Source organism: Cricetulus griseus, chromosome X (assembly GCF_003668045.3).
Source record: "Cricetulus griseus strain 17A/GY chromosome X, alternate assembly CriGri-PICRH-1.0, whole genome shotgun sequence".
NCBI lineage: Eukaryota > Metazoa > Chordata > Mammalia > Rodentia > Cricetidae > Cricetulus > Cricetulus griseus.
The window spans coordinates 64,993,241-65,018,696 of NC_048604.1; the positions used below are offsets into that span (position 1 = coordinate 64,993,241).

The window sequence follows — 25,456 nt, forward strand, 5'->3', positions numbered from 1 at the left end:
GATACACACATACATGTAGGCAAAATACCCGTATGCATAAAATTTAAAAAATAATAATTAAAAATTAAGAGAAGAAAGCAGAACAAGACATTAAGGATAATGGCAGCAGGGGGACAAAGAAGCGAGTGGAGCAATGCTCCTAGCATTGCTGCCAGGGATGGCATTATCCTCCATACCCCCACTTGTACCTTCTTGTCAAATTTGAAGCTCTCTCTCAGAGAACTGGAGACACATAAGACCCATGTCTTTGTGGTAAGCAAGCAAGCAAACGACTAAAGACTTTGTTAGTATTTTCACACAGGATGGCAGTGCCCACCAGTTCTTATGCCAGATGCTTTCTGGCTGTAGAAACTCTTAAGGTACCCATTTCTAGCTCTTGAAGGATGCTTCAAGGACCAACTATATGTGTTCACATATTATTTGGAGGAGTTCAGGCCCAGGTGGCCTTCTTTGGACCATTAAAAATCTCATGAACTCCAAGTTGGGGATCTTTGATCATCACTGTTTTCCTTGGCAGAAATAGCAATTAGGTAGCACTTTTAGATCTTATATGTTCTTTCTAGGACCAACACTGGTGTTCAAGAGAATTCTGGGACCCTCACAGAATATATAGGTGGTAAGTTAATACCACATCCTACCATTTATCTAGTACCCTGTGTACTAGATATCCTGTGTATGCAAAATGACACAATATTCTTATCAAGTGGTTGTCTAGTCTCTGCTTAAACACTTATAGTGATAGGGAACACTTTATCTTTCCCTTGACACATTCAAGTTTGTCATAGTCCTATTGAGGTTCACTTAGAACTTGGCCTAGCACTCTAGATTATTCTGTTATATAATACATTGCTAAGTTCTTTCTCACCCAAGATTTCTAGCATATGCATGCACATATACAGAGACATGTCTACATGCTATAGGAGGAATCTAAGTCTCTGTCCGTTTACTCAATTGCTCATTCATCCTTTCAACTAATTAGTATTTATTCAAGATTTCTCAAGTGCCTGTTTTGCTCCAGGAATGTCCTAACCACAAGGAAGGGATGCAGAGATGACTAAAATGTGGTCTCCTTACCTGGTTTCATCCTAAACCAGAGCTGCAGAGCTTATTTTTCTAGAATTCTCTTTAGGTTGGTGCAACATAACCCACTGTTTTAGCACTTTGGGGATATGGTGTTGATCTGCTGTTGATTGACACAGTGGTGCTAGCTCATGTATCTTATGTTCCCATTTCCAGAATTTATCACTCCCTTTGAAAATGAGAGTAGCCCGGATTACTGTCTCTGTCCACATGCCCCACTGAGTTAATCACCAAGAGCAAGCCCCCTACTGTGGCATTCTTCTAGTCTTGTCTCTTCTGCTTCTATCCAAAGGGAAGAAGGACTGACTTGGCATTTGGGGTCTTTCCCTGTCTCAATATTATGGTATTTTTCTTGCACATCCTGCTCTGCAATATGGTGCCTGTGATCTTTCCAAGCTGGAGCTAATGGGTCCATTTAAGTAACAGTAGCCCTGCTTACAGAGAAATGTCACTCTCTTATTGGTTACATGTGTCTTGCAAGACATCACAAGCTATGGCTGTGTATAAAAAGTTCTAAGTAGCTGAACACTGATAGGTAGTAGCATAGGTAAATTTTAGGTTTTATTATTTATTTATTTATTTATTTATTTATTTATTTATTTATTAGTTCTAGTTAGGGAACAAGCTTGTTTCACATGTAAGTCCCTTCTCCCTCTCCCTCCCCTCACCCCTATCCCTTCCACCCCCACCCACACCCTACCCCCCACCCCATCCACTCCCCAGGCAGGGTAGGGCCCTCAATGGGGGCTCTGCAACATTCACCAAATCTTCCTGTGCTGGTCCTGGGCACTTCCCCATGTGTCCAGGGCCAGAGTGTATCCCTTCACATGGGATGGGATCTCAAAGTCCCTTCTTGCACCAGGGAAAAATACTAATCCACCACCAGAGGCTCCCTGGAGTGCAGAGGCCTCCTTATTGGCATCCATGTTCAGGGGTCTGGATCAGTCTTGTACTGGCCTCCCTGACAGCATCTGGGGTCCATATGCTCTCCCTTGTTCAGGCCAACTGTTCCTGTGGGTTTCTCCAACCTGGTACAGACCCCTTCGCTCTTCATTCCTCCCTCTCTTCAACTAAATTCCCGATTTCGGCTCAGTGTATATCTGTGGATGTCTGTCTCTGCTTCCATCAGCCACTGGATGAGGGCTCTAGGATGGCATAAAGAGAAGTCATCAATCTCATTTTAGGGGACGGGCTTTTAGGTTATCCTCTCCAACATTGCCTGGATTGTCAGATCGTGTCATCCTTGTAGGTCTCTGGAGATCTCCCTGGTTCCAGATCTCTTCTCAAACCTATAGTGGCTCCCTCTGCTATGGTATCTCTCATCCTGCTCTCTCTCCTCTATTCTTCCCCCAACTCAATATTTCTGCCCCTCCATTTCCTCTCTTCTACGCCTCTTCTCTTGCTCTTATTGTAGCAGCTCCCTCCCCCCTACCCTCATGCTCCCAATTAGTTCAGGAGTTCATGCCACTTCCATTCCTGGGGACCATTTATCCCTTAGAGTCCTTCATGTTTCCTAGTTTCTTTGGTGAAGAGGATTATAGGCTGGTAATCCTTTGCTCTATGTCTAAAATTCATATATGAGTGAGTACATACCATGTTTGTCTTTTTGTGACTGGGTTACCTCACTCAGGATGGTTTCTTCTAGTTCCATCCATTTGCCTGCGAATTTCAAGATTCCATTGCTTTTTTCTGCTGAGTAGTACTCCATTGTATAAATGTACCACATTTTCTCAATCCATTCTTCATTTGAGGGGTATCTAGGTTGCTTCCAGGTTCTGGCTATTACAAACAATGCTGCTATGAACATGGTTGAACATATGTCCTTGTTGTATGAACATGCACTATTTGGGTATATACCCAAGAGAGGAATGGCTGGATCTTGAGGTAGACTGATTCCCACTTTTCTGAGCAACCACCATACTGATTTCCAGAGTGGTCTTACAAGTTCGTTCGCACTCCCACCAGCAATGGAGGAGTGTTCCTTTTTCTCCACATCTTCTCCAACATAGATTGTCAGAGGTATTTTTGATTTTAGCCATTCTGACAGGTGTGAGGTGGTATCTCAGAGTTGTTTTGAGTTGCATTTCTCTGATGGCCAATGATTTTGAGCACTTAAGTGTCTTTCAGCCATTTCAGATTCCTCTGTTGAGAATTCTCTATTTAGTTCTGCACCTCACTTTTTAATTTCATTGTTTGGTGTTTTGGTGGCTAGCTTCTTGAGCTCCTTATATATTTTGGAAATCAGTCCTCTGTCAGATGTGGGATCGGTGAAGATCTTTTCCCATTCTGTGGGTGGTCGTTTTGTCCTACTGACTGTTTCCTTTGCCTTGCAGAAGCTTCTCAGTTTCAGGAGGTCCCATTTATTAATTGCAGACCTCAATGTCTGTGCTACTGGCGTAATGTTCAGGAAGCGGTCTCCTGTGTCAATTTGTTCAAGGGTAATTCCCACTTTCTCTTCTAGAACTAACCAAAAAAGTTAAAGACCTGTACAATAAGAACTTTGAGACTTTAAAGAAAGAAATTAAAGAAGGTACCAGAAAATGGAAAGATCTCCCATGCTCTTGGATAGGTAGAATTAACATAGTAAGAATGGCAATCCTGCCAAAAGCAATCTACAGATTCAATGCAATCCCATCAAAATCCCAACACAGTTTTTCACAGACATTGAAAGAACAATACTCAACTTTATATGGAAAAATAAAAAACCCAGGATAGCCAAAACAACTCTTTACAATAAAGGATCTTCTGGAGGCATCACCATCCCCAACTTCAAGCTCTACTATAGAGCCATAGTTCTGAAAACAGCTTGGTATTGGCACAAAAATAGACAGATAGACCAATGGAATCGAATTGAAAACCCTGATATTGACCCACGCACCTACGAATACCTTATTTTTGACAAAGGTGCTAAATCTATACAATGGAAAAAGATAGCATCTTCAACAAATGGTGCTGGTACAATTGGATTCAGACATGCAGAAAATTGCAGATAGATCCATACCTGTCACCATGCACAAAACTTAAGTGCAAATGGATCAAAGATCTCAGCATAAATCCAGCCACACTGAATCTTCTAGAAGAGAAATTTTAGGTTTTAAAACCAAAATACAGTGCCAGTAAGATGGCTCAGTGGTAAAGGTACTTGCTGTCTAGCCTGACAATTTTATTTCAATTGCCAGGTCCCACATAGAAAAATTAGAGAACTGTCTACAGACAGACAGACACACACATACATACATACACATACACACTAAATAAGCAATGTAATAAAAGTGATTTAAAAATAAAATCAAGGTGCAGCCAGGTATGATGGTATGTGCCTATAATTGCAGTACTTGTGAAGTAGAGAAAAGAGGATCAAATGTTCAAAGCCATCTTCAGCTGTAAACCAAATTAAAGGCAAGTCTGGGCTATATAATGCTTCATCTAAAAATAAACAAAAACAAAAAAAGAACAAACCTAACAACCAAAACTACAATTATCAAGGTATAAAACTGTGTGTGGTGTTACACATCTGTAGTGCTAGCACTCAAGAGGTTGAAGCAGGAAGATCACTTGATCGAAGGAGTCTGAGGCAAGCTGGACAACATAGGAAAGCCCTGTCTCAAACAAACAAACAAACAAATACATAAACAAAAACTCATCAAGGTCTGATGCTCATTACTGACATTGATAATCCAGGTGAGGTACTGTACACCAGTAAAGTTAGCACTCAGGAGGCTGATGCAGAAGGATTGTGAATCTGAGGCCATCCTTGGATACATAGCAAGTTTCTGTGTATCTCTGGGATACACAGAGATTCCCTGTCTCAAAAGCACATAATTGTTTTTAAATGTAGCTGGGTTTTAATCTTGGAGAATTTTACAGATAGTGTTTACCATAGTTTAACATAAAAATCCGATCTTTACTTTCCTTAATCCTGTTGGTTCTTCAAAGCAGACATTATCCTTATTGGAAAACACCCTAGCAGGCCTAGACCACCGAAATGTCCATTTTGGGGATTCCAACAATCAGCATACTAGTTAATGATCATATATGTCATGAAATAACTTGCCTTTTTTCAGCACTAGGAATTGAACCATGAATGGGAATTAAGCACTTTTCCACTGAGCTATATCCCAGCCCTCAGTTTAGCTCTCACCACACAGTCTTATTTGGTATTTTAGATATGTATCTCCATATTGTGGCTTTTCTATTGGGCACTTAAATTTCAGTGAGCTTTTATAGCTCTTTTGGATTTGCTCTTTTTGTGTTGCTGGACACCGTGTTAGGGATGGAATCTAGGGCCTGGCATATGCTAAGAAGCACTTCGCCATTGATCTATACCTATACTACTGGTGTTGTTTTTCAAGTGAGCTGGTATCTAGTCAGTCTGACTCACATGTTCAATTAATTAGAAAAATAGTCGATGCCTATGTGATGGGTAGGATTAGGAAGAACTAGCCTAGATTCCCAAACCTTTGCCCACCAGGCCTTCATACTGTTCGTGTGCTCAACAAGACTTTTATCCCTTTGGTTACAATCTCTTCTATCCCTATTCTGGAAATACCAGTCAAGAGTTCAGGGATTTGAAAACAAGATACCTTAGGATTGATCTGGGAGAGAGAGAGCTCTGGGGCATGCCTCCTTCTTTCTGTAGATTAACACTATCCCACCAATTCACTTATGAACCATTTGGATGCCAAGGCAAAATATCTTTAGGGTGTTAATTCTCAAATTGTAGCATTCTGTGCTTAGGAGTTCCCTGGAAAGCTTGATACCATGCAAGGTGTCTGGCCCTGCCCAAAATTTCTAATGATTTCTATCCCTGAGCAGTTTCCAGGTGACACTGCTGGGCAAGAGACCATGTGTTATGAGCACTGCTACTCTAAGGGGATATGCTGACAGTTTCCCAGAATCTCCCAGAAGGAGACTTGGCAAGAGATGTCAGTAAGATAATATCTTCTTGAAGGGAAGCTGACTAGGTCAAAAACTCCTCTCCTTGCTGACTACTATTTTAAATTGCTTTACCTTCACATCTGAAGTAAAAGTCCACCAATTAAGTGCCTGCCCTTGGAGCACAGGGCCCTCATCAAGTCCCTAAGGAGGGTGCCTCTATGCCCAATCCTAAATGTTTACAGTAGGAACTTCAGTAAGAGCTGTTGATTGAGGCCTTCCTTCTTAAAGTTCCAAGAAAGGAGTTCTAGGTCTTGAAGGAGGCCCCCAGATAATGCTGCCATACTGGATGATGGAGTCACTCAGCCCAAGCTACATGAGCCTGCCATCAGGAATTCTAATGACCTGGAGAGAAAGAAGTTGGCCAGCCTTTTCATTCTACTGAATGCACAAATCAATAGAATTAGACACTGGTTTATAATATAAAGACAATTTTATTGCCAATAAAAGCCTTTAATAACTCATTTTTCCTGTTTCAGTAGGACCTTATTCTTTCTGATGAAAATCCAGTCATAGCATCTCTCATTAAAAATAAAATTATTTTGAAATAAATAAATATATAAAATAAATAGCATATACATTTCATAAATAGTTTGTCCTTATGCACAGTATCCATGCTTACATTTTAATATCGTTTCCTTACAACCTACCCCATATCTCCCACTCTGGTGGCAGGAAAACTGCATGTCAGGATGAACGAGAGATCTGCAGAGCCAGGGCAGGGATGGCTTGCAGCAGGGCTAGAGCCCCTAGGAGTTTCCAAACGACACTTTCCCAGAGCTCTGTAGGTAGCATCTGTGGCAGATTCCTTGGTCTTTCATTTGCACCCCATCTCAAAGTATCTGGGTAGATTGTGAGGCAAGACAGCCTTGGCCCTTAGTGGGGGTGGGGCTGTTCTTTGTCATGCCACCTCATGGGAAAGAACATGAGTAAAGCAAAAAATATATACAAGATTCCCTCTGACCCATCCCTCCCCCCATGTCCCTCCCCAAAATAACCAACTTCGATATACACTTTGAACAAGGGGACAGCTGGGTCAAGTTGAATGGTAAGTGCTTCTCTGTTATCTAATTGATAGGAAGGAAGGATTGAAAAGCTACGAGTATAGTGTTTGCAGAGCCAACCATGGCCACAGAGTACATGGGTCACAGAGGTGGCACCAGAGGGCCATTACCTATAGCGGAAGAGGTCTCTGGACATGGAGGGCAACTTAGAAGGATCTACTGGCCTGGGTAAAAAGTGAGTGAATTTCTGGTGTCGTTTAGTCCTGTATCCCTCCCGGGGTGAACCGTCTTTATTTAGGGCCACATAATACTGTCTTTCCGAGTCCGAGTGTTTGTACAAGGTGGAGGCATAGGTGTTGTACCAGTTTTCTTCAAATTGTTCCCGGAAAACACATTCTCGGGTGAGTTTCTTCTGTGAGGGTGAGAAAATAAAGCAGAGCCCATTATATGACTATTCCTCCCATCCCAGTTTGCTGGTGGAGAAACCCTGAAATAGCAACAGCACATGGAGATTAGAAAATTTCAGTCCTGTCTCCTTGTGTGACCAAGGAGTCTTTCTTCCAAGCAGCACCCCCCCAACCTTCCCCCTGCTCCACTGTGTCTTCTTCATCTTCTTTCACAGGCCACACAAAAATGTTTTGGGTGTGAACTTTCCTGAAAGGATTTTGAGGAGCTGGCCTTCGCTGGCTCTTTAAACCCCAGAATTTCTATCATGGCCTTCCAATGCCCCTCTGGGTTCCACCAAGCTCTCTTCCTACTTAGGGCTAATAATGTTTGAATGCACTGAGATTACAGTCACCCACATCAACTGGCAGGCAAAGGCCATGGGTCTATATAAAGCTGCATGGGAGGTGAGCTGTGATCTTTCCTAATGAGCAGCCTGTCAGTTGGAAAGCTCAGAAAAGATCTCCTTGAAAAGCTCCTCCAATCTGGCTACTTCAAGCTGGCAGCTCCTGGGTTTCCTGCTTCTGGCCCTTCTCATACAGGATTGGGCCGCCATACTGTTTGCTGGGGTGCCCGATACCGAGTGCTGGGGACAGGCCTATCTCCTAGGTGTCAGAGAAAAATGTGTTGTGATTTCATGGGGTGTAGCCAGCCAGAAAGCATGCTATGTGAGTCAAAAGTCCCAGCCAGGATACTGGGATTCCCTGAAAGGGTTAAGGTCAGCAAAGTCACTTACCATGCCCCAGTGCTGGGCTAGCTTCCAGAACACAGGAGATTATTGCAGCCAGCCCTTTCCTAGCTAGGGGTCGGGGCTGTCACCAGTCCCCAGAACCCTCATTCTTCATTTGTTGGTGTTATTTGGCCTTTGGGGTTCAGATGAAGCAATCTGGAAATCGGGGGCTGGGTTGTTAACTTCAGAATTCTTACTGGAAGGCTGGCTCTTTCATTGTGTGTTATTTTGTGCCTGCTCATCAGCTACTGCTCTGGGTACCCATTAGAACTAAAATGTGCTCTTTAGAAGTGTTAATGCCGTAAAGCCTGAGCACCTACCGACAAAGCAGCATGGCTTCCTGGTATCATAGCACTAGCAGGCCCTCTAATGGAAAAGGTGAAGCAAATGTATCACAGAAAACCTTGTTTGGGAGGAAGGCTGAACAAATGAAGGTATTAGGGAGAAAGGCCCTGAGCAGCCTGGAACAAGAAGACACCAATCCTTTACAGTCACATAAAAGGGCTTTCAACTGCTCGATAAACAATTTTATCCTTTGCCTTAGGCTGTCCAAACACTGGTGGTAATAACCTCTGATAAATAGAAAAGCTGAAACTTACCGATCCATAGAGCTCTCCTCGCTCATTCATTCCTAGGTACAGGCCAGAGTCCACTCCCCGAATGCTGATCAGCCCTACAGCCAAGCTGATAAATTCCAGAATTCCTGGGACAAAAAGTAGAACACCATACTGTTACTAACATAGAGCTAGAAAAAAACTGTTCAGGTGACAAGATTTACCAGTCATTTACCCCCAACTATAGGTAGCCCCGGGTATCCATGGAGAATCATCTTGATGAACCTGTCTTCCGCAGCAAGAAATGAAAACCTCAGAAAAAAGTGCTCAATCTCTCCAAGCCTCAGTTTTCTCATGCGTAAAATGGGGAAACAAACCTTTCCTCCACTTAAAACTATGATTTTCTTTTTTCTTTTGTCGTGTTGGGGTTGGAACTTGGGGCATGCTAGGAAAGAACTCTATCCCTAGGCTACACCTCCAGGCCTCTTAGGTATGCTAGGTGAAGAAACCATGGGAAGTCTTTCTAACAATTGCTCCATAATTACATTATCAGTGTAGTGGAATACCGCACTTTCAAGACATGGCAAAGCAGTGTTCCCAATGCCAAGCCACCCTGTTCCTACCTGACACTGACCTGCACTCCCTTGCTGTCCTCTAAGCTGAATGTATTTTTCACCCTCTTAGCATTCATGTCCTTAAAAACCAAATGAGGCTGTCAACTGCCTGTAGCTGACTCTAATGAATGCCATACAGGCCATGCACGAAGTTTGTCCACCCTGTTTACTGCAGGAGGGAAAAGTTGGCCTGCAAGCATTGTTAGCTTGTTCAGCCCCCAACTGACAAGCCCGTCAGTCTCCTGCCCTCTCTTGAGAATTTAAAGTTGAGCCATGGCTGAGTTGGCAGGTAGCATTGGACTCCAAACCTATTTGAGATGTTGCAACTTTAAGGGGAAAGGGAAGAACTCAGCAATGTCCTTTTAACTGACAAGGTTAGAGGTGAAGATTTGAAATGTTTTCATTTACCCTATGAGAATAAAATATTAATTATGAAGAGGGTAAAGGGACACAGAAACTAAATCAAAATAGTACTGAAGACTTCATAATTTTGTTCTGAAACAGTGCATCTATTATCTTTTGGTTGTGAGCCTAGCCTTTAATGGCTGAGCCATCTCTCCAGCCCAGTCCATCTATTAGCTAGGTAAAGATGTTAACAGTCAACTAGATCCTTCTTCCTCCTCCTCTTCTGTTTATTTGGTTTGTTTTTTGAGACAGGGTTTCTCTGGGTAGTTTGGAGCCTGTCCTGGAACTCATTTTATAGGCCAGGCTGGCCTTGAACTCACTGAGATCTGCCTGTCTCTGCCGCCAGAGTGCTGAGATTAAAGACATGTGCCACCACTGCCTGGCTAGATTCTTTGATATTCCTCCCTCTAACCACATCTTCAGCAGAAACCAAAAACTTGACATAACAGTCTGAAGGCATACACTGAGCTCACACACCTAGCTATCTTTCATGCCCAAACTACAATTATTAAGGGTAATATTTTGAATATTCTACAGGAAATAGAACTGATCCCACAAAGATAAGAAATTTGAGGCTGTTGAGATGGCTCAGAGGGTAGTAAAAGTGCTTGCTGTCATGTCTGATGATTTGAGTTTGATCCCTGGGACCCACATGGTGGAAGGGGAGAATTGACTCCTGCAAGCTGTCCTCTGACCTTCACTGTGTGCTATGGCACATTCTCTCTCTCTCTCTCTCTCCCTCCCCCCTCTCTCTGTGTGTGTCTGTGTGTCTGTGTTTGTCTCTCTTACACACTATAGATAAATAAATATATAACTGTAATAAGAAAGTTTTTTTTAATGAGAAAGTAGCTGGCAATGTAGCCCAGGCTAACTTTCTGTCTCTGTATCCCAAGTGCTAAAGTAAAAACTTAGAAGCACTTGGTTCTGCAATCAGGTTGAAAAGTCCAGTGGGAAGTTTTCTAAGAAGCTCTAGTGGTGAGGCTGGCAGTATAGGCAGTCAATCATGGTAGCTTTAGCGGTATGTGACTGTATGACTCATTCTGATCTATTTGAAGGATCTACATACAGTTCTGCCACCAGTCTATGGGACACTTGAGGGTTAGTCTTTTGCTTTTCACATTCAAATCTTCTGAGTCTTATCTTTATTCTTTTGTATTTCTGTGCACTTAATTTTTTTCTTTTTGGTTTTGGTGTTGTGTGTTATGTGTATCTTAATTATATATAAGTCTGCCTGTCTTTACAGTGGGGCAGTGTTGCCCAGTGAAACTGAAATAGCAATGGCCTCTGGGATTTCATTGGGCAGTTAGCTCATTAGCAGGATTATTGAAAAGCTAATGTAGGGTTGACAAGTGGCTCAGCCGGTAAAGGCACCTGCTTTCAAAGCTGCCCACTTGAATTAAATTCAGGGAACTCACAAGGTAGAAGTCAAGAACTTCCCCAAGCTGTCCTTTTGACCTCCACACGTGCCACTGTGGGTGGTAGGTATGCCTGGCCTAACATCCCTTCACTCATTCTCTCTCTCTCTCTCTCTCTCTCTCTCTCTCTCTCTCTCTCTCTCTCTCTCTTTCTCATGCTCGTGGACACTCACACACACATACACTAAAGAAATAGAATAATTTTTAAAAGGACCGACAAAATGGTTCAGTGAATAAAAGCAATGGCTGCCTAGCCTCCAACCTGAGATTGATCCCTGGGACTCACATGACAGAAGCAAAGAACTTGACTGATTGCTGAAAGTTGTCCTCTGACCTCCACACATGCACTGGTGCTTCTCTTTCCTCCCCAACCCACACAATGAAAAATAAAATTTCAAAAAGCTAATGTAAAACAGGTCACATAAAAATTAAACATTATCTCCATGTAGAGGCATACATCTGTACTGCTAATACATGGGGGTCTGAGGCAGGAAGATAGCTAACTCAGGGCCAGCCTGTGCTACATAGGGAGAGCTGTCTGGAAAACATAAAATCAAAATAACAAACAAACACCAGGTAAACTGAGTCACACCCGTGGTTCCAGGAATTAGGAGGCTGGAAGGGTGAGTGTCCCAAGCTTGAGGCCAGCCTGTGCTACATAGGGAGACCTGTCTGGAAAACACCAAATTGAAACAAAAGAGCAAACAAACACCAGGAAAATTGATTCACGCTCGTGATTCCAAGAATTAGGAGGCCAGCCTGGGCTACGTAGTAAAACACTGTCTTAAGTCATTTTTATTTGTTTTTGAGACTTGGTCTCATGTAGTTCAGGATGGCCTTGAAATTGGACTCTCTATGCAGCTAAGGATGACCTTGAACTCCTGATCCTCTTGCTCCATCTCCTAGGCATTGGGATTACAGACTGTGCACCTTGATGCTTTTTTAAAAATTAAAAATGTATTAGAACCTAGTGTAAAATAGAAAACAAAAGTGGGGGTAGTCTGTATTCAGAGATCTAGTTACTAACATGAGAGAAGGGACTGCCCTACCACTCTGCCTTGTCCTGGCAGGGTCACACTGGGGTTCTGTGTCTGGTTCTACTGTGTCTAGAGAGCGCTGTGGAAAAACAGAAGCACACTCAAAGTAGAGTGGCCTATCTGGCAAGGAGACCTCAAGCCATTCTTTGATTCTGTTCTGGGCACTAAACTCTGAGGGACACCAATCCTTTCTACTAAAGATCTTTGTTTTGCTAAGGCAGCTTATCTCTGAGCTTCCAATCACAGTAGTTGCCACTTTCTGTAAGTATCCCATGGTCCAGACTACCCTGAGCTCACTAAGTAGCAGAGGGCAGCCTGTGATCTGACTTCCAGAGACCTGGTGTGAGAACAAATCATGAAACCCAAGAGGTGTGGCCATTTGAGTCACCACAGTTTTTTCTCCAACTCTCTGTGAACCCTGATGCCAAAGGACAGATCATACAGGATGTCGCTTGGGTTGTGTCCAGTAACAGGGGTCTCCAACAGCTGGAATCATCCCTGCCCAGCTGTCTTTGGGCATCATTTGCCTTTGCCAACTTTCCTATTAGTTGGATTCAGACTGTGGGAACCTAGTGGCACATGATGATGGAACAGATATTTCTAACCCTTCTCCTGAATCCCAGCCAGCATGAAAGGGGAGAGAAAACAAGCCGTTTTCATAGTTTCCCAGCTACAGCTGGACAGGGGTGTTAACAGCAAAGCATTGAGGCAAAGTATTAAGTAGACAAAGTTTGTCATCAGTTCTCACCCCTTCGAGACCCAGGACCTCCATCTCCTCTGCCTCATCTTGACCTGCCCACCTCATGCTCTGGTATTTTCTCGACAGTTTCCAGACTCTTCTCTCCTTACACCTCTCCCCCCCCCCAGGGCCTCAATCAAAAGGGATCTGTCCTGGGCCCCACTGTTTCAGAACCTAGCTAGATGACTGGCTAATGTGTCATTTAATCTGGTTCCTTCAGCCATCCTGTCAGACCATCGGGGCCAAGACAGTGCTGCCCTGGCCCTTTGCCAAATAAGAACCAGATCGCTCCAAACCCAAAGCAGCTGCAGCAGCCTGCTCCATCCCACCTGGCAGGAGGCCTCTCCTGCAGTCTGGCTCCCAAGTCCTGCTCTGTCAGTCCACAGGTGCCCCTCTGGAATGTCAGGCTCCCTGTGAACCTCATGTAAATGCCACCAGCCAGGCGGGACTGCAACACTCCTGGCTACTGACTGCAGATGGAGAGCAGGGAGCATGTGCGGTGCCAACAGGTTATTATTTGGAGTCGGGGCTGCACTTGGGCTCAGCCCGACTTGTTTAGAGCACATGGATTCCAGGGTAATCCTTGGGGGCCCTGCTCTCCAATTACAACAAATAGCTATTTACTTTACATGGCCTTCGGAGACTCCCTCCTCCCTCCAAGCAGAAATCTATAATATTTTATATCTTAAGTCTGGCCTACTTTACCCTGCTGGAATGTTGACTGCTAAAGCACTTATGGAATGTTAAAGTTTCGATTTATTGAATACTCTGGCTGATTAACTCAAATGTGGAGGGCGGAGAGTGTGAGCAAACTCAAACAGCACCTTATCCTGTGCCAAAAGAGTCTGAGTGTGTTTAGAAGTCGGCAGGGGAGGTTCCGAAGAGACAGCTCTGACCAGTTATCATTTCCTTTACAAGAAATACACCGAACTGCCAAGAAATCAGGGACGGAGGAAAGGGAAAAGGTGATGTGGAGGTGGTCTCAGGAAGCTTGTTTTTTTCTAACAGGCCAAACCCAAACCGAAGCAGCCAGTTAAGCAGCAGTGCAAACATCCCTTCCTGGGCCAGCTTTACTTCCTTTGGTTTCTCCTTAAATTTAACACCCTTAGCAGGTCTGGGAGATGAAAAGAAATCAAGATGTGTCTTTAGGGAGGCAATTAAAGACCACTTATCCCAAGAGCCTATTACTGATTTATGTTGACCTTGTAGATTATTGGGCTCAGCCCAGGCAGAGTCAGACAAACACTTCTAGCAGCTGGGAGCAGTGCACAATTTCACCGCTTTCATTGCCCCCGCCCCACATTTCACCATCATTTCATGACTTTGTTTCTATACATATACATATAAATGTACACACATACATGTGCTTCTCTTAGATATCAACCAGTCTAATATCTTTAGGCCATTTCGGGGAGCCTCTGAGTTCAGGGTGGGAGTCCCATTCCTTATGAAGAGGAACAAAAGGGGACTGCAAAATCACAAGTGATGAAAGGGAAAGAAGCCAAGTTAACACTCCCTCTCCTCCCACCCCACCTCATCACCCTTTGAGGACCTGCTGCAAGTTTATACAGACACCTGCACCCCTCCATTACCCCTCCCAACCTACTGTACTCCAGCTCTGTTTGAGTGCATTTTTCCAAGATGACATAGACCTCATTAGGGTTCCTGCCTGCTCCCAGCAAGGAAGACCAACCCTGGTCCTAGTTGTTTGCTAGGCTTGGCCTTAAGCTGGCTCTTGTCTGCCGGCTCCCCCCACCCCAACCCATTTTCTTTCCTTTCTTTTTCTTCTTTTTAAAAATTGAGCACTCCAGATCAGCTCTAGAAAAGCATGCAGAATAGGAAGATGGGAAAGATGGGCGCGGGGGGGAGGGGGGGAGGTGAAGCATGTGTGCTTGAGGGCAGGCGTAGAAAGTGTCCTTCTTGCTTTACAAGGACCTTGGAAGGAAGCAAAGGACACTGAGAGATGGAGGAGGAGAAAGGGTAACTGTCACAGCACCTGTTTGATGGCTTAACAGAGACTAGGAAATTGGAAATCAAAATGGCAGATTATTGAAGAGGGAGCACATTTGCATAGAAACCTAAAGATTTCTGTCACAGACCAAGGTTTATAGTAATCATGTAATTAGTTCTGTATGGAGGCAGGCAGCTGGATGTTCTGAACACTCTGTATAGTTCCAGGCAATCCTGCCTGGGGATTAGACATTTCCTGTCATGGGCCCAGGGGACACCTGTTTCTGGGGCTGGCAGTGGGCTCAGGACAGTTTCCTCACATGGGCAAGGAGTTAGTTCTGGGCAAAAGATGCCCAAGACTTGTGTCCTTTCGCGATGGATACCGCGAGCTTTCCCTAGATTCCCAGGTGCTGTGCTGCCTGGATTGGCTCCTACCCTGGGCAGAGCCACCCCGAGAATGGCCAGTGCCATGGCTGCCGGGTCCCTGTCAGATAAAAGTGATCCCGGTGCGGGCTGCGGGCCACCACGCCCGTGGCCCGTGAAGGCTCCTGCTCTGGGTAATCAGCTGCTGTGACGGGCCTGCCACCCTCGAGGCTCCACCAGCTGCAGCCCCTTGCCTCCTAGGCAAGGACTCCCACTCCTCTCCCGGCTCCACCTGCTTCCATCGGAGGCTCTCACAAGGAGCCCCTGGGTCCCAGAGGAGGGAGGGTGGAGCGGGTGAGAGAGGCCGCTCCGCAAGGCGCCTCCGCCCCCTCCGGGGAACGTCGCGGGGGCCCCCAGGTCGCCGCGAGGCTTAGGGCCCTGCCACCGCGTCCCGCCCCGACGGGCCCTGGAGGGCACCCGGCCCGGGGAGGCTCGACTGACCCCTGCGCGATAGCCCCGCGCCGTCGGCTCCGCCGTACGCGGTCCACCCGCCTCCCCCTCCTCCCAGCCGCGTCCTCACCGAAGCGGCTGTGGTCGTGGCGGGTGCCGTGCACCGTGCCGTTGGGGAAGATCTCCAGGTGGAAGCCTGTGCGGCAGTAGAGCTGGCGGCGCCGCAGGATACCCTTCAGGTGGGCGAAGTCTGTGGGCGAACCGCGCTGCAGCTTCCCCTCGATCTGGCCCAGGCGCTCGTTCAGGAAACCCGGGGAGTCAGCTAAGGGCACGTTCCCCAGAGACGAGGAGAAGCCATGCAGGTCCCAGTCCAAGGAGGCAAAGACGCCCCCCACCTCCGCCATGGCGGGGCTGGCAGCGGCGCGGGCGAGCCGGGCCGCGAACTGCTCTCCCGCGGGCCGCGGGCGCGGGCGGGTCGGTGGCGTTCGCTAGCTGCTAGGCTCCGTGCTCTGCCCAGCTGCAGCACACGTCTGTTCGCGTCCAAGGAACTTCTTAGCGGCGGGGAGCGTGGGGCAGCTCGCTCCTGACCTTGCTCTCAGTTAAAGTGCGGCTTCCCCTCCGCATCCATCTCTCCTGGCCTCTCATAGCTGGCTTCCTGGAGCTATCAGATGAAAACGGCACTTTATATACGTACCCACTCCCCTTCCATTGACATATTGGATATTTAAATACAAGCCACACCTCACTGGCATCCCCTCAGAGATTGGTGTGTGGGTTCTTTCCTTTTTTTCCCCCCTTCTCGTATCCATTTGGCTCTTTTTGGGAGAGGGGGGTGGAGGGGGGAGCCAGCAAGCTTCACTCCCTCTTTTATTATGAAAAAAAAATGGCAGGAAAAAGCTACACATTGCAGTGAGGCATAACTGCTTTTGGCAGGTTTTCTTAAACTGCTGATGAAATAACGGAGCCCAGTACGTGGAGGCCATCGGCGCCCACGGCCACGCAGGCCGGTTCCGCGGGGGTCTGCCTGTTGGTCTGCTGCAAGGGCCATCCCCACCTCCCATGCATCCTCTGGTTGCTCTCCTCTGGAAAGTGCCTGAGACTGGGGCTCTGGAAGGGCACGAGCAACCCAGCCTTGAGCCCCTCTTCTCTGGCTTAAGAGGCTGCGGAAGGGGTGGCCGGCCCGGGACAGAGGCGCTCCGGTTCCTTTGTTCCGCTGTCCCTTAGTCCCACTCCCCACCTGTAGGTCCACAGGGGGCTGAGGAAGCGAAAAAGATCCTGAAGCGGAATGCAGTTGGAACAGTAAAGACTGAGAAGTGGTGAAGGTCCCTGCAGACACCAAGGGGGGGGGGGCGCTTTTGGGAGGAGCGGGAAACCCCCGTGGGGAAAGAAGACTTTTAAATAAAGAGATGCTGTGGTTTAGGCATAGAAGAGGGGGGTGAGAAATAGAAAGCGATCTTTTTGAAAAATGATCTCCATGGCTTTCTGGGCTCACTTTTACAAGGCTCAGGAGAGCAAGCTCGATGAGAGGCCATTGGAAGCCTGGTGGGGGCTTCCCCCCACCTCTTTTCTTGTTGGAAACAGGTGTTTCCTCGCTCTGTCCTGTGCCCTGTTCCAAGATACTCTATCAGGAAGAGCAGAAGTCGAGGTGGGAACTGGCGGTAGCCAGGACGACAGGCTGGGTGGAGAGGACCTGGCGAGCAGGTGCCTGCCTGCCACAAGCCCCTGCTCCTCTGCCCCGCACCTGAACTCCACCGTCTCTCTGGGGCTCTGGCGCTCTGCCTCCTTCTTGCCTATTAAATGGCGTTGTTGCTTGCAGTTTTCACACGCAGCTGGCGCTGGCCGCCTTCCCAGGTTCCGGTAGTGACTGAACCCCCAATCCTACCCTACCGCGCCTTTGCTGCGCCTCCTGCTGGAGACCCCGCCGAGCTGCAAGTTCAAATTTAGGGTTACCATAAAATGAGTAAACAAGATTCCCCACAACTCAGTGCCTACTCTTAAGCTCCCATGCTCCCTCTGCTCATTTCCTGTAGCGATTTTTAGTTTGGAACAACATTGTGGCTTGTCCTTATTGTGCCTCTTTAGCTCAGAGGGAACCTCTAGGGCCAAGCACAATGCCTGAGACATGTAGGCACTCAAAAGTAATATTATGTGCTCAGTAACAGAGAACATAGATGCAAGTTATCACCCAGTCATAGCGGACCCACAAATGCAAAAGGTGGAGTCCAGAGGCTGAAGAAATGGCTCAGTGCTGAAGAGCGAGTATTTCCCTTCTAGAGGACTAAAGTTCTGTCCCTGCCACCCAAATTGGCTTATATATGCCTGAAACTCCAGCACCAAAGGTTCTGATGCCCTCTTCTGGTGTCCACAGGCACCTACACACATGTGCACAGGCACACATATGTACACATAATTTTAAAAAATTAAAGAAATCTTTAAAAGGGTGAAGTCCATATTAGAATATGTATAAAAGAAACTATAGGCTATTGTGGATTCCTTTAAATGTATCCCAAGGGAGAGCTCGGTATGGTGGAACCCACCTGTAGTTCAGCCCTTTCCAGTTTTAGAGTGAGGTCAGCCTGAGATGCATAGCAAGAACCTGTCTCAAATGAAGGAATGAACAAACAAGAAATCCAAAGTGCTGAACACAGTAACTCACACTTGCAATCTCAACACTTTCCAGGCGGAGACAGGAGGATCAGGAGTTCAAGGCTAGATTGGACCTCTTGAGACCCTGTCCCAATAACAACAAAAGTTGTTTATGGTAATGTGTAGATTCATGAGAGAGAGAGAGGGGGGGGAGGGAGAGAGTGCACTGATCTAGGTTGGGGTCCTGGACCCATTCTGGGCTAAGGTGATTTTGTACTGAATGGGCCCTGAGGCAAAGATGGGAAGAATTTTTTGCAGTCAGAAGGATCACTTTCAAAAAGGAGAAAAATAATAACAAAGAAAATGGAACAAAGAGCATCAAATCAAAAGTAGATGAAACAATTTCGATAAACACACACTATAAAGGATGTAGATTTTATGATGAAATAAGTCACACATTTAAAAATATTTTTCTTTTATCAAACATAGATTTTTTTATACAGTATATCCCGATTATAGTTTCCCCTCCCTCTACTCCTCCCAGTTCCTCCTCCCCTCTCCTCCTCTCCAGATCCACTCCCTTTCTGTCTATCATTAGAAAATAACAGGCTTCTAAGAGAAAACTACCAAATATGACAAAATAAAATGTAAGATGAAGCAAAAGCTAAGATATCTAAGTTATTATGGCAACCCAACATGGGGAAAAGAGTCCCAAGAGCCAGACATCCACTTGTTCTTATAGTCAGAAGTCCCATAAAAATACGAAGCTAATAGCTATAATATATACACATAGGAACTGGTGTAGACCCATGCAGGCCCTGTTCTTGCTACTTCAGTCTCTGTGAGCTCATATGAACCTTGCTTAGTTGATTCAGAGGGCCATGTTCTCCTGGTGTCCTCTATCCCATCTGGCTCTCATATTCTTTCTGCCCTATCTCCATGGGATTCTCTGGGATTTGACTGGAGACCTCCCATTTAGACTCTCTCCCTCCATGTAATGTCTGGCCATGGGCCTCTTCATCCATTCCCATCCTCTGCTGGAGGAAGCCTCTCTGATGATGACTGGATATATATTTATATAGCAGAATGTCATTAGGAACTATTTTATTGATTTTTTCTAGACCAGTAGCATTTGGTTTTACCATAAGTCTCTGGGCTATATCTAGTCTCTGGTTCTTGGTCACACAAGCAGTGTCAGACATGTTTTCCTTCTCATAGAGTGGGCCTTAGGGTCAAATCAGACATTAATTGGCTACTTCCACAAGTTCTGTGCCACCATTGCCCTAGTGTATTATGCAGGAAGGACAGATTGTAGGTCAAAGGTTTTGTGGCTGAGTTTGCATTCACATTTCTCCTTTGGTAGCTGCAGAGTAATTTCCTGCACCAAAGAGACTAGAATGTAGGGACAAGAGCTCCATGTAGGCACCAGCTCAACTTCTCCATGTTTAATAAGTTGTGTGTGTGTTATCCTCAGCAGTGGGTCCCTGTTGTCAGTTTTCAGAGAACAACCTTCTGTCTTAGCAACGGCCTGGGTTGTTTTGGGATTTTCATGGGACCCCCTTGGTCAACAAATAAATTAAATTTGACCTGGTCCTGCCACAGGAAGCCTTGCCTGGCTACAAGAGATGACCAGTTGTGATTCCATATTCTAGGAGTCCTCCATACTAGGAGTCCTCATTAGGATCACCCCCATAGATTCCAGGGAGTTTCCACTGCACTAGGTTTCAACATCACCCCTAAATGTCCACACAATCCCAGCCATCTCTCCCTGTACTCTCTCCCTCCACCCCATCTTGCCACCACCTGATTCCTGTCCTGACCCATCCCCAGTCCACTAGAAAATCTATTTTCCCCTTCCAGGGAGATCTCCGAGTCTCCCTTACATCCTCCTCTTTACCTAATGTCTCTGGATCTATGGTTTATAGCTTGGTTATCATTTACTTAATGGCCAATATCCCCTTGTAAGTGAATAAGTATCATATTTATTTTTCTGTGTCTGGATTACCTCACTCAGGATGATTTTTTCTGGTTTCATCCATTTGCCTTCAAATTTCATGATGTCATTTTTTAAATAGCTGAGTGATACTCCATTGTGTAAATGTACCACAATTTGTTTATCTATTCTTCTGTTGAGGGACATCTATGTTGTTTCCAGTTTCTAGCTATTATGATAAAGCTGCTATGAACCTAGTTGAGCAAGTGTCTTTGTGGTAGGGTGGAAAGTACTTTAGGTATATGCCCAAGAATAGTATAGCTGGATCTTGAGACAGACTGACTCCCAGTTTTCTGAGGAACTTCCATATGGATTTCTAAAGTGGCTGTACAAGTTGGCACTCCCGCCAGTATTCCCCTTGCTCCACATCTTCACCAATATGAGCTGTCACTTGTGTTTTTGATCTTAGCCATTCTGGTATTAGCCATTTTGATATTAGCCCTCTGTCAGATGTGGGGTTCGTGAAGATCTTGTCCCATTCTGTAGGCTCCAGCTTTGTCTGATTGACAATGTCCTTTGCCTTACAGAAGCATTTCAGTTTTGTGAGGTCCCATTTATTAATTGTTGATCTTAGTGCCTGAACTATTGATGTTCTGTTTAGCAAGTTATCTCCTGTGCCAATGCATTCAAGGCTACTTCCCACTTTCTCTTCTATCAGGTTCAGTGTATTTGGTTTTATGTTGAGGTCTTTGATCTACTTGGACTTAAGTTTTGTGCAGGGTGATAATATGGATCTATTTACATTCTTCTACGTGTAGTGATGCAGTTTGACCAGCACTATTTGTTGAAGATGTCTTCTTTTTTTCAATGTGAATTTCTGGCTATTTTTTAAAATCAGAAATCAGGTGTCCATATGCATATGGATTTATGTCTGGGTCTTCAATTCAATTCCATTGATCAATGTGTTTGTTTTGTATGTCACAATCATGTAGTTTTTATTACTATAGTTCTGTAGTATAACTTGAAATTGGGAAGATTGAGACCTCCAGCAGTCCTTTTATTGTTCAGGATTACTTTAGCTATCCTGAGTTTTTTGTTCTCCTATATGAAGTTGAGAATTTCCTTTCAATATCAGTAAAGAGTTGTGTTGGAATTTTGATGGGAATTGTACTGAATCTGTGGATTGCTTTTGGTAAGATGGCCATTTTACTGTTAATCCTACTGATACATGAGCATGGGAGATCTTTCCATCTTCTGCTATCTTCTCCAATTTTTTTCTTCCAAGACTTGAAGATCTTGTCATACAGGTCATTCAGTTGCTTTGTTAGAGTTACCCCAAGATATTTTTTAAAGATTTATTTATTATTAATACAGTGTTCTGTCTACATATGTCCCTGCAGTCCAGAAGACGGCACCAGGTCTCATTACGGATGGTTGTGAGTCATCATGTGGTTGCTGGGAATTGAACTCAGGACCTCTGGAAGAGCAGCCAGTGCTCTTGACCTCTGAGCCACCTCTCCATCCCAACCCCAAGATATTTTATATTATTTGTAGCTATTGTAAAGGGTGATGTTTCCCTAATTTCTTTCTCAGTCCATTTGTCATCTGTATGTAGGAGGGTTACTGATTTTTTGAGTTTATCTTGTATCCAGCCACTTTGCTGATCATGTTTATCAGCTGTATGGGTTCCTGGGGGTATTTTTAGGGTCACTTGTGTATACTATCATATGATATGCAAATAAATATACTTTGACTTCCTTTCCAATTTGTATTCCCTTGATATCCTTCTGTTATCTTACTGCTCTAGCTAACACTTTAAGTACTGTATTGGGTAGATATAGAGAGAGTGGATAACCTTGTCCCTGATTTTAGTGGAGTTGTTTTTGAGTTTCTCTCCACTTAATTTGATGTTTGCTATAAGATTTCCGTAAATTGCCTTTATTATATTGAGGTATGTCTCTTGTATCCCTAATCTTCCCAGGACTTTTATAATGAAGGGCTTTTGGGTTTTTGTCAAAGGCCTTTTCTGCCTACAATGAAATGATGATGTGTTTTTTTTCCGTTTGTTTATGTGTTGGATTACATTGACAGATTTTCATATGTTGAACCATCCCTACTTCTCTGGGATGAAGCCTACTTGATCATGGTGGATGATCTTTTTGATGTGTTCTTGGATTTGGTTTGCAATTATTTTATTGAGTATTTTTGCATCAATGTTCATTGGGTGTCTTAGTTAGGGTTTCTATTGCTGTCACAAAACACCATGACCAGAAAGCAAGTTAGAGAGGAGAAGGTTTATTTAGTTTACACTTCAGCATTGTGTTCATCACTGAAGAAAGTCAGGACAGGAACTCAAACAGGGCAGGATACTGGAGGTAGGACATGATGCAGAGGCCATGGAGGGGAACTGTTTACTGGCTTGCTTCTCATGGTTTACTCAACCCACCTTCTTATAGAACATAGGACCAGCATTCCAGGGATGGCACCACCCATCGTGGGTTGGTCCCTCTGCCATTGATGACTAAATGAGAAAATGCCTTACAGTTGGATCTCAAGGAGGCAATTCCTCATCTCAGGCTCCTTTCTCTGATGACTCTAGCTTGTGTCAAGTTGACACACAACCCACTCCCCCATGGGGGAACTTGGTTTGTAATTCTCATTCTTCATTGAGTTTTTATGTGGTTTGGGTACCAGGATAACTGTGGTCTCATAAAACGAATTGTGCGATGATCTTTCTGTTTCTATTTTGTGGAATAATTTGAGAAATATTGCCGTGAACTCTTCTTGAAAGTCTGTGCTAAAAACACCTGTCCCTGAGCTTTTATTGGTTAGGAGACTTTAAATAACTGCTTCTATTTTGCTAGGGGTTAAAGGTCTGCTTAATTTACTTATCTGATCTTTATTTAACTTTGTTAAGTGGTACCTATTGAGAAAAGTACCCATTTCTTTTAGATTTTTCCAATTTGGTGGAGCACAGGTTTTTAAAGTATGTCCTTATGATTCTCTGGATTTCCTCTGTGTTTATTGCTATGTCCTCCTTTTAATTTCTGATTTTATTAATTTGGATATTTTCTCTGTGCCTTACAGTTAGTTTGGATAAGGATTTGTCTATCTTGTTGATTTTCTGAAGAACCAACTCATTGTTTCATTGATTCTTTGTATTGTTCTCTTTATTTCTATTTTTTTTATTTCAGCACTCAGTTTCATTATTTCTTTCTGTCTACTCCTCTTGAGCATAATTACTTCCACTTGCTGTCCCTATTTTAAGTAATATTTCTAGGAAGCATTCCAATCAGCAGAACATTCATAAAAGTGTTTCCACAACCTTGTGGGGTAGGAGGTGCCACTATTTCTGTTTCAGAGGTGAGAACACTGAGGGGGACATCAGGTGTATGGCACTGGGTCATCTCTCATGAAGTAGCATTGTCAGAATTTGGTCTCAGGTCCACTAGGATTGAGTCCTCTCAATTTATGGATTTGGTGATTATGCAAAAAGGGATAAATTTCAGCCTAGTGAAAACCCTCACCAGGACCCAGCCCTAGGCTAGTGCTGGGCTGGATGAATGTGGTGAGAAGAAAATGTACATTATAAAAAGAACCCATCAGGCTCAGTGGCAAATGCCAGTAAGGCCAGCTACTCTGGAAGCTCAAGTCGGAGAATATCAAATTTAGGGCCTGCCTGTCCTGCAGAGTAAGTGCAAAGGAAACCTGGTCAACTTAGTGAGAACACTTCTCAAAATGGATACCATGGAGGTATCATGAATGAGGTCCCTAGTTTCAGTCTTCAGTACTGATGGGGACAAAAGAACACAAACCTTCATTGTATGCAGGGCATCATTTAGAAAGGGCTGAGAAGTGCATCTATTCCCAAGAACACCGTGAGACTGAATGGGGAAGTATTCAGCATGGTCCAGCACATGGAAAATGTTCAACCCCCACTGCACCTTCCTTCTTTCTTAATACCTTCCACGCCTGAATCAACAAAGCAATTGATGTGGAAAGGACATAGACAAACAACTCTGGACGCTCACTATTCAAGAGAGTTGCCAGGTCAAAGCAAGCCTAGGATATAAAACAATGCCTTGTAATAAATGAAAAAAGAAAGAACGAACAGAGAGAAGGGAGGAGGGAAGAAAAAAGAAAGGCAAGTCTTTTCCTCCTTTGCATCCATAGGCATTGCACCTGCTAGATAGATTACCACAGAGTTACTTTCAACCCACATGAGAATGTTCTGATTTCCACTCTAAGAGAAGCTGGGAATGGGGCTCAAAACGACACACTGGCCTCTGTCCCTGGAGGAAGGAGAAGGTATTTCTGAAAAAAAAAAACTGGTCTCACCAGCCTCCTATCCATGACCCTAATTGGCAAATTCATGTCTAGCAACATAACCCCACCCAGTTCTTAATTTTCCCAACTCAGAAAAGTTTTCCCTATGGTGGGTAGGTTTCCCTGAGAAGGCTCAAGAAGAGCTGCAAGGGGGAAGGACATCAAAGGTTCCTATTTATGGACCATGTGTTAAGCCTAGATGATTTGCATATATTATCTCCAGTGGGCCTTATCACAACTGTAAGAAATAGTTTTATTTCCATTTTATATATACGGAAACAGATCCAAAGAGATTTAACACCTAGAAGCAGAGATAAGATTTAAATCCAGGTGTGTTTCTTTTGGGGGGTGTTGCTGGAGATTGAACTCAGGGCAAGAGATCGATCATTGAGTTCCATTCACAGGCAGCCCAGTTTCTCTGAATCTTGATTTGAAGTGAGTTCTTGACCAAAATGCTGGAGCACCTCGGTTTATTTCAAAAAGAACTTGTGTTGCTCCTCTGCCCTCACTCCTGCCTTTCTCCTACTTTCCATTTCCTGAGGACAGCAGGACAGCAAGGAGTATGTGAAGACTCCACCTTGAGTGTCAGACTACTTAGCCTTATAATCACAGTGCCATGCCATTGTAGTACTTGGAACCCCAGTTTCCTCTTCTCTAGGATGCGAATGGCTAGGAAATCTAAATGAAATAATATGCAGCATGTCCTTAAGACTGTGCCTGGCACATGTTAAGATGTCATTGCTTACAATGTATTTATTTATCTATTTATTATGTGTGTGTTTGGCAGCCATGTGTTGATAAAGGACAGACTTTAAGAGTTGATGCTCTGCTTCCACCAAACCACGTCGGTCCCAGGTTGTCAGGCTTGGTGGCAAGTGCCTATACCTGCTA

The 25,456-nt window shown here is 44.6% G+C and overlaps 1 protein-coding gene across 1 annotated transcript; it reads right to left on the reverse strand.

Annotated features, from left to right (window-relative positions):
- Nucleotides 1–7,185: 7,185 nt before the first annotated feature.
- Nucleotides 7,186–16,124, reverse strand: Fgf16 (fibroblast growth factor 16). The gene is made up of 3 exons (XM_027432884.2): nt 15,851–16,124; nt 8,793–8,896; nt 7,186–7,431 (listed from the first exon to the last, which is right to left on the reverse strand). The coding sequence occupies exons 1-3, from the start codon at nt 16,122–16,124 to the stop codon at nt 7,186–7,188; spliced, it is 624 nt and encodes a 207-aa protein (XP_027288685.1).
- Nucleotides 16,125–25,456: the final 9,332 nt, after the last annotated feature.

Excerpts from the sequence above, each read along its gene's own strand:
- Fgf16 (XM_027432884.2), bottom strand. The coding sequence starts at position 16,124 with ATGGCGGAGGTGGGGGGCGTCTTTGCCTCCTTGGACTGGGACCTGCAT. Across the intron at positions 8,897-15,850 it reads CCACGACCACAGCCGCTTCG|GAATTCTGGAATTTATCAGC; the intron begins GTGAGGACGCGG and ends TTTTTGTCCCAG. Across the intron at positions 7,432-8,792 it reads GAGGAGAGCTCTATGGATCG|AAGAAACTCACCCGAGAATG; the intron begins GTAAGTTTCAGC and ends TCACCCTCACAG.